Source organism: Saccopteryx bilineata, chromosome X (assembly GCF_036850765.1).
Source record: "Saccopteryx bilineata isolate mSacBil1 chromosome X, mSacBil1_pri_phased_curated, whole genome shotgun sequence".
In the NCBI taxonomy this organism is placed as follows: domain Eukaryota; kingdom Metazoa; phylum Chordata; class Mammalia; order Chiroptera; family Emballonuridae; genus Saccopteryx; species Saccopteryx bilineata.
In genome coordinates this window covers 77,899,384-77,912,001 of record NC_089502.1, presented here as the reverse complement: position 1 = coordinate 77,912,001, position 12,618 = coordinate 77,899,384, and the positions used below count along the sequence as shown (strand labels likewise).

Below are 12,618 nucleotides of genomic sequence, written 5' to 3'. Positions count from 1 at the left end.
CAAGGCCCGGATCAAGGACCACGTTCTTACGTTCTTCCGCCAGACAGGCTTCCAACTTCCGCTGCTGTGGGGTGGGGCTTAGGGGTGGAGAGCAACCAGGGTCCCTATTGGTTAGCACTTCGAGTTGCAGGCCAACAAGGGGCATGTCGATTGGTGGAGGGGGTGGACCAATGAGGAACCGCGCACAGCCTTGAAGGCGCGAAGGCACGTGGGGATCGTGCGCTGTTAGACGCACACTGGCGCTTATCCTGTGCAGACAGACGGCTCCCACAGGTCTCGGCGCTCCCACCCGCCACCGCCTCCGCCGTGCTCGAGCCCATCCTCTCCCCTGAGCTGAGCTCTTTGCACTCGGTGACATGAGCTCCCCCGCCAAGGACGAGGGCTCTCTTTTGGAGGCAGAGGCAGAGGCCGACGCCGAGGGCGGTCAGTGGGCCCGCATACTAGGCCTCCTTGTCTTGGACACTCCGGGGAACAGTGAGGACGATGAGGGCGGGTCCCCGGGCACCGAGGGCCCCAAGGTCGACCCAGAAGTGGCGGGGGTGGGAGGTCCGGTGCTGTGGGGCCGCGAAGGCCGCCCTGGCACCCCGGCTGACGTGGACGGGCACGGCCTGTATCACCTGGGTGACGAGGCCGACACGACCATCCTGCAGCAGCTGACTGACCGAGGTGACCTGCGCGTCCGCAGGTACCCCTCCCCGGAGAGGGGAGGCTCCATAGGGCCTGCCGACTGGGCGGGCCAGCAGCCGGGGGCCCGTGGCAGTGGCGTGTGGGCCGGTGGCCTGGCGAGGTCCCCGCTGGCGCCCGCCACCTTGTCCCAGCTCATGGCGCCCGAGGTGGACCGCGCCTGGGGCAGCGCCAAAAGAGGGGCCGGCGGCACTAAAGGCAGCTCCCAAGTCGCTGGGGCTGGGGCTGGGCAGCAGTCCTCCGCGGGGGACCTGGGCTACTGGCCCTCCGACTCCCAGTCATCAGACGAGTTCCTGGTCAGGCCCGCGATGAAGGTCAGCATCCACCGCCGCAAGGGAGGAGGACTGCTCACACCCCTTAGTCCTCAAGGCGCAGCCAGAGAGCTGAGCAGCGCTGTCAGGGAGGAGCTCCCGTCCGTGCTGGGCTTGCTCCCACCCTCTGCTCCCCGACGATCCGCGCCGGGCACAGACAGGCCGTCCCTCCGAGAGCTGGACGTTTTCTCGAGGAAGCCAAGTGTGGACCAGGCGAAGACGGCCAGCAGTACCAGCTACCTGCCTGCAGCTGCCCCTGCGGGGGCCCTGCCCAAGGCCCCTCCTAGACGGAAAGCGGCCCAGGAGAAGAGATTCTCAGGGGGCCCCGCAAGACTTGCCCCCGCAGGTCCCTTCCTTTCCTGGGCGCAGAGAGGCTCGGTGGCTCCCACACAATCAGGCACCTTCCCCCCTATCTCGGGTGTTCCGCTGCCCCGGAAGGACAGGAGGAACCCCTACCTCCCTGTGGGCACAAAACAGTCCAAGCACAAGGGCACTGGGCAGAAGTCTCTGGCCAGGAGGAAGAGGGGGTCGGAGCCGGTGGTGGGAGAAGATAAGGACCGGAAGAGAGACACCGGCCCAAAGGGCCTAGTGAGTATCAGGCTGAGCCCCTCCCTGCACACCTTGACCCCTGCTCCCCCTGGCTGTCCCGTCCCTTCCCTCGAGGGCCTGTCAGAGGGCCCCACTGCTCTGCCTACTGCAGCGTGGCCTCCTGGCTCCAGGCCGACCCAGGGAGAAAGTCAGCCAAGGAACTGCCTTTCCGATTCCCTGCCGCACCCCAGCCCTTAAGCACAGGTGCGCGTGGGCACACACACGTCCACGCGCACCCACCGGGACACAGACCGAGTCCGAACCGGTGAGAACTCTTTTTCTTAGCCTCTGACACACAGGCCGGGGCCTTCATGTCCTTTTGGGCGTCGTAGAGAAGGCAACAGCGGCGACATTGGCGATATCAACATCAGAGCTGCTCAGCTTCCGGGACATTCGCAGCCCTTGGCCATGAGCCAAGGACAGGTCCTGTCCAGGGTGCCCGCACCCGACTGTGAGTCCCGGGCATCATCATCGTTGGCTGGGAGTGGGGTGGATGGGAGAGGGGGCAGGGAGAGAGAACTCTGGCCCTGGCCCTGGCCCTGACTCTCGCTGCCCCTGCCCGGCGCTCAGCCCTGCTCCTTGCCTCCCTGCCGAACCGGACAGCTTCTCCCGCAGGAACGCACCCAGTCACCTCATTCTCTGCATGGGGCGGTGGGTGGGTGGGTGCGCAGGGGTGATTCTCGTCAGTGCCTCAAACTGCAACCCCAGACAGAGAGTTTCAGCAGAACGGGGCCTTTTCTGCTAAGTCCCGTTTAGACACAGGGCTTGTCCCAAGGGATGCTTGTGGTTGCAGCTCGGCCAGTGTCCAGCTCAGAGCTGCATGCGCTCTGGGGGACCACGGTTGTGGATGGCCTGCCCCCAGGGAACCGTAACGGGGGAGGTAGGCCCAGAGACAAGGTGGCATGGCTGGCTGGGCAGAGCAGGGGCGAGTGGTTGCCAGCAGAGGGTGGTGCTACCTCACTTTAGACCCTGCTTAGCCCTTTCCCCTCCTTGGGAGCTGTGGAAGCCGGCTTGTGTGTTCTTTCCCTGTCAGGTGACCAGGAGCTACTTGAAGGTACCCCAACTCCAGAAAGTTGGGAACAACCACCTGAAGCAGAGGCTTGTCCTCGGGTAATCTTCTGCCTCCTATAAATGCCAGCCCAAACTAGACAACTGGATCCGTGTCCGGATTAAACTGACGTGTGTCCGTCTCTCTCTCTCTCTCTCTCTCACACACACACACACACACACGCCCCCACCTCTCTGGTCCACTCCTCACGGAGGGAGCAGGCCTCCTTTTTCCACGGAGGAGCCAGTGCCCATCTAGCCTCTGGGGTGGGGGGAGGCTGAGGCATCGAGGGGCGAAGAGGCCTGAGTATATTCATCACATCTTTTTCTCCGCTGTCCTCCGGTCCAGTGCCCCGAGCTACAGAGAGAAGTCGAGAACCTCAGACACCAAGTCGGTATGAGGAACCTCTGGCCGGGGCAGGGGCAGGAGCAGACTGTGGGGTCTTAGCATGGGGTGGGGGCGGGCTGCAGATGCAGGTGGCCTCAAAGGAACCATTGTTCCTGCGGGGAGGGGAACTAGCAGGCCCGGTGTGTGGACAAAGAGGAAAGTGTGGTCGGCATTGCGAGTACACTTAGCCCACCAGAACCGGTCCTAGAGGTCTCCTTCTCTCAGGACGTTAAGAGAGGCCTCATTGCCCTTCCCCTCGAGGACTGCTTGGTGTGACCTCTGTGGGGTTGTTTCTTTGACCAGTTCCCAACAGTTCTGACATGCCCCCAAGCTTGAGCGCTGCTGGGCCGTTTTTTCCTCTTTGGAAACCATTTGCTCATTTCTGTCAGGAGGTGGCTGAGTGAGTCAGGCCCAGGGCTCCTTGAGTAGGGACCGCAGGGGTGATTCAGGTTCCAGGGCTCGGGTGTTCCCCATGGCAAAGGGGACGGGCCCGTCTGTCCCTCTGTCTGGGTCACCCGCTCACGACTCTCTGCGTTTCAGTGGCCTTGCAGTTCCTGGTTGATGAGTTCCAGAAATGTGGCCGTGAGTGATGCCTGTGCCGCGTGTGCTGCCGCTTCCCGGGATGTGGCTCTTCAGCAGTGCTGTGCGCTGGCCCTGGCTGGAGGCTCCTCCCTGACTCCCCTGCTCTGTTGGACAGGTTGAGCCCAGCATCTTTGTTCAGGGGGAGCAGCTGTTACCCTCGGAGCCCGGAGTTGCGGCCAAGCCGGTTTCCTCCTGTTCCCCCTTAGCTGTTCTGGGGCTTCCTCTACCCCCTGCGTTGCCCCTCCCCACCCCAGGTCCCAGCGGTTTGAAATTAAAGTCCCTCAGGGAAACCGAACCCTGTGGTCTCTTTTAAGTGCCGGACAGGCAGAGGTGGGAACGGAGGCGGGGAGGGCCAGGAGCTGCTCCATCTCAGAGAATTTTTCAGAATAGGACCTCTGGTGCTCGGGCTGGGCCTTCTGCCTGCCTGCAGGGAGTCCGGGCTGGCTGCTGACGGGAGCCCTGCAGTTGGGCCACCGGGTTGCCCTGAGTCTGGACTCCGTGTGGCTCTGCCTGGCCACATGAGCTTTTCTTCCCTTTGCCCCATGGGGCCTCTCTGTGTCCTCTCCCAACCTCCTCCTGTTTGGGGTCTCCTGCCATTCATTGTCCGTCTCCCCTCCCCTTCAGCGGGTCCTCGTGACCCCTTCCAGAGCTCGGTCCGCTCTCCCATCCGTCCCAGGCCCGACCCGTCCACCCTGCTCTGCCGTCTGGACTTCCTTGGTCTCCGCCACGGCTTTCCGCCAGCGGCCTTTCCTGTGCCTGTCCTCCGGCAGCTGTTCCAGAGCACAGCTGAGCCCGTCGTCTCCCGTTCCCAGGCCCAGCCCTCTCTGTTGGCTCCTCACCTCCCTCTGGTGCCCCCTACACACGGACAGCTCCCCCAGGGACCTGTGGGTCGCCCTCCACCCCTCCTTGGCTCTCACCTTGACACTGGGTCTCCAGTCCTGTGGCTTTTCCCTCCTTGGTCTCAGTAGGGGCTTTAGGCAGAATCCACAGCCCGGGTAATTGCGGGTCCTCGGGGAAGGTTCGGGAACCATGGAAGAGAGGTGTGGGCCTCACGTCCAGCCTGAAGGACAGGGAATGAGTTTGTTGTGGTGGCTCCAGGCCAAGCTGGGGTACACCGCCTGCCAGAGCAGTCCCATCCTTCCTGCCTTCGCGCGCTAGCCACCTCTGCTTCAGCCTGGCCGTCTCTATGCCCCAGATGGCGAGGGCAATCAATGGAGCTCGATATTGCTGAGTGGTGCCCTTCCAGCATTGCTCCACCAGCCCGTGACACAGACGTTCCTGGCAAGGGAGCTCTGCACCCCCGCTCAATGTCCCAGGCTGCCTCTTCATGTCATACAAGGTTGAGTTTCACTCTTGTGTTCCATTTCCCCTTCACTCAGGGCTGGGAACTGGTTCCTCCCTTCAGCCAGGACCCAGGGCTCTGCGGGCCTGGAACTCAGAGGGACGGACTTGTGAATGAGTGAGTTGAGCGTTGTCTGTGCCAGACGCCATTCCTAACACACAAATGGGATGACAGTGGACAGAACCTTCAAAGTGTGTGTGTGTGTGTGTGTGTGTTAGAAATAAATTAATCGGGGCTAATGTTCCTTAAAGAGAAAAGATGTGCTTCTGAGGGTAAAGGCGGTAGAGACTGAGGTCAAGACCCTTAGGGGACCAAGTGGACAAAAGCAAGGCTGGGTTCTATTTCTTTCAAAGGGCCTTGTTAAATTCCTCACACATGGGGCGGCATGATGCTGAAGTCTTCCCACCCCAGGGCAGCTTGTCCAGACAACCTGGTGTGCTACAGGTGGCTGAGGACCCTACTCTGCGACCTTATGAGTCTGCAAGCTCCTGTGTGTCGGTGGAGTGAGATTGCGGACAACGGCCACCTCAGAGTAGCCAGGAGACACCTCATCCTAGAGGCAGGGAGCTCACATAGGAGATGGCCCCCACGTGAGCCAGCCAGGGCTCGGGCAGGAGGGGCGCAGTGAAGAGGGGAAGTAAAGAGTGACTGAACCCTGGCATCTGGACAGACTCGGTTCTGACCTTCCTCCCTAGTCTCACCCACCCTGTCTCCCTTCTGGGCCTTGCCCTGTAAGCTCAGGTGGACAGACCCTCCCATGTTGGATGGGACAGCCACAGACCTCGGGGCCGGAAAAGAATGTTTGTGGGACTTTGTCCTTACACTGCGGGCCCCTCACTTGAGAACGTGGACCTAGTTGCTTAGGCTATGGCTATGACCCTGACCCAGCAGTTATTTCTGCAAGGGGTGTCATGCTGTGTGAGTGAGTAAGCTTGGAAAAGACTTTGGCTGAATTTTCAGCCCCCACAGACATGCATGCAGGCTGTGATCAGGTTACGTCCAGCACCATAACTGCCCCAGGAACTCTGTGACCATGGTCAGCAGGGTGTGGAAAAGAAGAAGTGTGTTGAAGCATTCATGGGAGTCAATAACACAACCTGTAGTGGCTAGATTTGGCAAGACCGCTTCCCTCATCTGAATGCATGATCTCCCTCTTTCATACTCAGCCCCACTACAGCACCATAGGGCTGCTGTAAACTTGTACATCACGGGCCTGGCTCAGCACTTTTCACTTCCTGAGGAAAGTCAGATGCAGATACTGAGGCAGAGGTTAAATTAACATATCCAGATCCCAGGAAAAACAATGCAGTTGGATCCCAGCCTTAACTGAATGTGCTTTTTCCCCTCAAACCTTCCCTCCATTCTGGTAGGCAGTGGTTGCTGGCCTGATGAGCCTTAGCTCCCAGCCTGCCTCCTTCTGCTATTTGTCCCATTCCTGGGCAGACTACCCCTCTGAACACCCCCACTTCAACCATCACTGTCATAGCACCATGACCCGCTAACCTCTCTCTCTGAACTCTCTGGCAGTATCGGTGTATCCGGGGAATGCAGGAGGAGATGAACGTTAGATAAGGAGCTGACAGTGCTGGGCAAAGTAATAGTGCACAAAGATGTCTACATCTTGGTTTTTAGAATGGGTTAGTATGTTATTTTTCAGAGAAATGGGGTGTTACAGTTGCAATGATGGTGTTACTCCACTGAATTCAAGGTAGAGAGATTTTCCTAGATTATCCCTTCAGGCTCAATATCATCTCCAGCGTTGAAAAGTGGAAGTGAGAACTAGAGGTTTAGGTCCCAGTGGTGTGATATGAAAAAGACTTGGTCCTCCATCCCTGGCTTGGAAGATGGTAGAAGGCAGCTATAAGCCAAGGAATATTAGCATTTTCTAGAGTTGGAAGGACAAGCACATTGATGTCTTCTAATTTCCAGAAGACAATGCTGACTTGCTGACACCTTGACATAAGCCCAGTGGTTCTGTGTCTTACTCTGCCCTCCAGGAATATAATTTCATAAACTACCGTACTTTTTAAAGCACTGAATTTGTAATAATTTTTATGGCAACAATAGAAAAGTAATACTGTAGATATAATAACATTTTTTTATTTTTTAATTAATTTTAATGGGTAACATTGATAAATCAGGGTGCATATATTCAGAGAAAACATCTCTAGGTTATTTTGACATTTGATTATGCTGCATTCCCATCACCCAAAGTCCAATTGTCTTCCATCACCTTCTAACTGGTTTTCTTTGTGTCCCTTCCCACCCCCAACACCCTCATTCTCCTCCCCCCACACCATAAGCCCCCCCCACTCTTGTCCATGTCTCTGAGTCTCATTTTTATGTCCCACCTATGTAAGGAATCATATAGTTCTTAGTTTTTTCTGATTTACTTATTTTGCTCAGAATAATGTTATCAAGGTCCATCCATGTTGTTGTAAATGATCTGATGTCATCATTTCTTATGGCTGAGTAGTATTCCATAGTATATATGTACCAAAGTTTTTTAATCCACTCGTCCACTAACGGACACTTGGGCTGTTTCCAGATCTTCACTATTGTGAACAATGCTGCCATAAACATGAGGGTGCATTTCTTCTTTTTGAAACAGTGCTATGGTGTTCTTGGGGTACATTACTAAAAGTGGTAGAACTGGGTCAAAAGGCAGTTTGATTTTTAATTTTTTGAGGAATCTCCACACTGTTTTCCACAGAGGCTACACCAGTCTGTATTCCCACCAGCAGTGCAGGAGGGTACCCTTTTCTCCCCATCCTCGCCAGCACTTATTCTGTGTTGTTTTGTTGATGAGCGCCATTCTGACTGGTGTGAGGTGATATCTCATTGTGGTTTTACTTTGCATTTCACTAATGATTAGTGATGTTGAGCATTTTTTTCATATGCCGATTGGCCTTCTGTCTGTACTCTTTGGAGAAGTGTCTATTCATTTCTTTCACCCATTTTTTGATTGATGGTTTGTCTTCCTGGTATTGAGTTTTATACATTCTTTATAAATTTTGGTTATTAACCCCTTATCCGACATATTGTCAAATATGTTCTCTCATTGTGCAGTTTGTCTTTTTATTCTGTTCTTTTTTTTTTTTCATTTTTCTGAAGCTGGAAACAGGGAGAGACAGTCAAACAGACTCCCGCATGCGCCCGACCGGGATCCACCCGGCACGCCCACGAGGGGTGAAGCTCTGCCCACCAGGGGGCGATGCTCTGCCCATCCTGGGCATCGCTATGTTGCGACCAGAGCCACTCCAGCGCCTGAGGCAGAGGCCACAGAGCCATCCCCAGCGCCCGGGCCATCTTTGGTCCAATGGAGCCTTGGCTGCGGGAGGGGAAGAGAGAGACAGAGTGGAAAGCGCGGCGGAGGGGTGGAGAGGCAAATGGGCGCCTCTCCTGTGTGCCCTGGCCGGGAATCGAACCCGGGTCCTCTGCACGCTAGGCCGACGCTCTACCGCTGAGCCAACCGGCCAGGGCTATTCTGTTCTTATTGTCTTTAGCTGCGCAAAAGATTTTTAGTTTGATACAGTCCCATTTGTTTATCCTGTCTTTTATTTCACTTGCCCATGGAGATAAATCGGCTAATATATTGCTGTGAGAGATGTCAGAGAGCTTACTGCCTATGCTTTCTTCTAAGATGCTTATGGTTTTATGGTTTACATTTAAGTCTTTTACCCATTTTGAGTTTATTTTTGTGAATGGTGTAAGTTGGTGGTCTAGTTTCATTTTTTTGCAGGTAGCTGTCCAATTTTCCCAGCACCATTTGTTGAAGAGGCTGTCTTTATTCCATTGTATGCTCTTACATCCTTTGTCAAATATCAGTTGTCCATAAAGGTGTAGGTTTATTTCTGGGTTCTCTATTCTGTTCCACTGATCTATATGCCTGTTCTTATGCCAGTACCAGGCTGTTTTGAGTACAGTGGTCTTGTAGTATAACTTGATATCCTGAAGTGTGATACCTCCTACTTTATTCCTCTTTTTCAAGATTGCTGAGACTATTCGTGTTCTCTTTTGGTTCTATATAAATTTTTGGAATATTTGTTCTATATCTTTGAAGTAAGTCATTGGTATTTTAATCAGTATTTCATTGAATTTATAAATTGCTTTTGGTAATATGGACATTTTAATGATGTTTATTCTTCCTAACCATGAGCACGGTATATGCTTTCACTTGTTTGTATCTTCCCTGATTTCTTTTTTTTTTTTTTTTTTATAATTTTATTTTTTTAATGGGGTGACATCAATAAATCAGGATACATATATTCAAAGATAACAAGTCCAGGTTATCTTGTCGTTCAATTATGTTGCATACCCACCACCCAAAGTCAGATTGTCCTCTGTGACCTTCTATCTTGTTGTCTTTGTGCCCCTCCCCACCCCCTATCCCTCTCCCATTCCCCCCTCCCCCCCGTAACCACCACACTCTTCTCAATGTCTCTTAGTTTCAGTATTATGTCCCACCTACGTATGGAATAATACAGTTCCTGGTTTTTTCTGATTTACTTATTTCGCTTCGTATCATGTTATCAAGATCCCACCATTTTGCTGTAAATGTTCCGATGTCATCATTTCTTATGGCTGAGTAGTATTCCATAGTGTATATGTGCCACATCTTCTTTATCCAGTCATCTATTGATGGGCTTTTTGGTTGTTTCCATGTCCTGGCCACTGTGAACAATGCTGCAATAAACATGGGGCTGCATGTGTCTTTATGTATCAATGTTTCTGAGTTTTGGGGATATATACCCAGTAGAGGGATTGCTGGGTCATAAGGTAGTTCTATTTTCAGTTTTTTGAGGAACCACCATACTTTCTTCCATAATGGTTGTACTACTTTACATTCCCACCAACAGTGTATGAGGGTTCCTTTTTCTCCACAGCCTCTCCAACATTTGCTATTACCTGACTTGCTAATAACAGCTAATCGAACAGGTGTGAGGTGGTATCTCATTGCCGTTTTGATTTGCATTTCTCTAATAGCTAAAGAAGATGAGCATCTTTTCATATATCTGTTGGCCATTTGTATTTCTTCCTGGGAGAAGTGTCTATTCATATCCTCTTCCCATTTTTTTATTGGATTGTTTGTTTGTTGTTGAGTTTTATGAGTTCTTTGTATATTTTGGATATTAGGCCCTTATCTGAGCTGTTGTTTGAAAATATCATTTCCCATTTAGTTGGCTTTCTGTTTATTTTGTTATCAGTTTCTCTTGCTGAGCAAAAACTTCTTAGTCTGATGTAGTCCCATTCATTAATTTTTGCCTTCACTTCTCTTGCCTTTGGAGTCAAATTCATAAAATGCTCTTTAAAACCCAGGTCCATGAGTTGAGTACCTATGTCTTCTTCTATGTACTTAATTGTTTCAGGTCTTATGTTTAGATCTTTGATCCATTTTGAGTTAATTTTTGTACAGGGAGAGAGACTGTAGTCCAGTTTCATTCTTTTGCATGTGGCTTTCCAGTTTTCCCAGCACCATTTATTGAAGAGGCTTTCTTTTCTCCATTGTGTGTTGTTGGCCCCTTTATCAAAAATTATTTGACTATATATATGTGGTTTTATTTCTGGACTTTCTATTCTGTTCCATTGGTCTGAGTGTCTATTTTTCTGCCAATACCATGCTGTTTTGATTGTCGTGGCCCTATAATAGAGTTTGAAGTCAGGTATTGTTATGCCCCCAGCTTCATTCTTTTTCTTTAGGATTGCTTTGGCTATTCGGGGTTTTTTATAGTTCCATATAAATCTGATGATTTTTTGCTCTATTTCTTTAAAAAACGTCATTGGAAGTTTGATGGGAATTGCATTAAATTTGTATATTGCTTTGGGTAATATAGCCATCTTGATTATATTTATTCTTCCTAGCCAAGAACAAGGTATATTCTTCCATCTCATTATATCTTTTTCAATTTCCCTTAACAATGGTTTATAGTTTTCATTATATAAGTCCTTTACATTCTTTGTTATGTTTATTCCTAAGTATTTTATTTTTTTTGTTGCAATCATGAAGGGGATTATTCTTTTGAGTTCCTTCTCAGTTGTTTCATTGTTGGCATATAGAAAGGCTATTGACTTCTGTATGTTAATTTTGTATCCTGCGACCTTACTGTATTGGCTTGTTGTTTCTAGTAGTCTTTTTGTGGATTCTTTGGGGTTTTCGATGTATAGGATCATATCATCTGCAAAAAGTGATACCTTTACTTCTTCTTTTCCGATATGGATGCCTTTTATTTCTTTGTCTTGTCTGATTGCTGTGGCGAGAACCTCTAGTACCACATTAAATAAGAGTGGAGAGAGTGGACAACCCTGTCTTGTTCCTGATTTAAGGGGGAAAGCCTTCAGTTTAGTGCCATTTAATATGATGTTAGCTGATGGTTTATCATATATGGCCTTTATCATGTTGAGATATTTTCCTTCTATACCCATTTTGTTGAGAGTCTTAAACATAAAATTGTGTTGTATTTTATTGAAAGCCTTTTCTGCATCTATTGATAAGATCATGTGGTTTTTGTTCTTTGTTTTGTTGATATGGTGTATTACGTTAACCGTTTTACGTATGTTGAACCATCCTTGAGATTCTGGGATGAATCCCACTTGATCATGATGTATTATTTTTTTAATATGTTGTTGTATTCGATTTGCTAGTATTTTGTTTAGTATTTTAGCATCTGTATTCATTAGAGATATTGGTCTGTAGTTTTCTTTTTTTGTGCCATCCTTGCCTGGTTTTGGGATGAGGGTTATGTTGGCCTCATAAAATGTGTTTGGAAGTATTGCTTCTTCTTCAATTTTTTGGAAGACTTTGAGTAGAATAGGAACCAAGTCTTCTTTGAATGTTTGATAAAATTCGCTGGTATAGCCGTCAGGGCCTGGACTTTTATTTTTGGGGAGGTTTTTAATGGTTTTTTCTATTTCTTCTCTACTGATAGGTCTGTTTATGCTTTCTGCTTCTTCTTGACTCAATCTAGGAAGGTTGTATTTTTCTAGGAATTTATCCATTTCTTCTAGGTTGTTGAATTTAGTGGCATAAAGTTTTTCATAGTATTCTACAATAATTCTTTGTATATCTACAGTGTCCGTGGTGATTTCTCCTCTTTCATTTTGGATTTTGTTTATATGAATTCTTTCTCTTTTTTCCTTGGTAAGTCTTGCCAAGGGTTTGTCAATTTTGTTGATCTTTTCAAAGAACCAGCTCCTTGTTCTATTAATTTTTTCTATAGTTTTTCTGTTCTCTAATTCATTTATTTCTGCTCTGATTTTTATTATTTCCTTTCTTCGGCTGGTTTTGGGTTGTCTTTGTTCTTCTTTTTCTAGTTCCTTAAGGTGGGAAGTTAAGTGGTTTACTTGGGCTCTCTCTTGTTTGTTCATATATGCCTGAAGCGATATGAACTTCCCTCTTATCACTGCTTTTGCTGCATCCCATAGATTCTGATATGTCGTATTGTCATTTTCATTAGTCTGTATATATCTTTTGATCTCTGCACTTATTTCTTCTTTGACCCATTCATTTTTTAAAAGTATGTTGTTTAGTTTCCACATTTTTGTGGGATTTTTTTCCTCTTTTTTGCAGTTGAATTCTAGTTTCAAGGCTTTATGATCAGAAAATATGCTTGGTACAACTTCAATTTTTCTGAATTTGCTGATGTTGTTTTTGTGGCCCAACATATGGTCAATTCTTG

General features: G+C 49.5%; 1 protein-coding gene across 1 annotated transcript; it reads left to right on the top strand.

Moving 5' to 3' along the window:
- Positions 1–356: 356 nt before the first annotated feature.
- On the top strand, positions 357–1,781 carry LOC136317710 (uncharacterized protein CXorf49 homolog). Its single transcript, XM_066250488.1, has one exon. It carries the CDS (start codon positions 357–359, stop codon positions 1,779–1,781), a length of 1,425 nt encoding a protein of 474 aa, XP_066106585.1.
- Positions 1,782–12,618: the final 10,837 nt, after the last annotated feature.

Excerpts from the sequence above, each read along its gene's own strand:
- LOC136317710 (XM_066250488.1), top strand. The coding sequence starts at position 357 with ATGAGCTCCCCCGCCAAGGACGAGGGCTCTCTTTTGGAGGCAGAGGCA.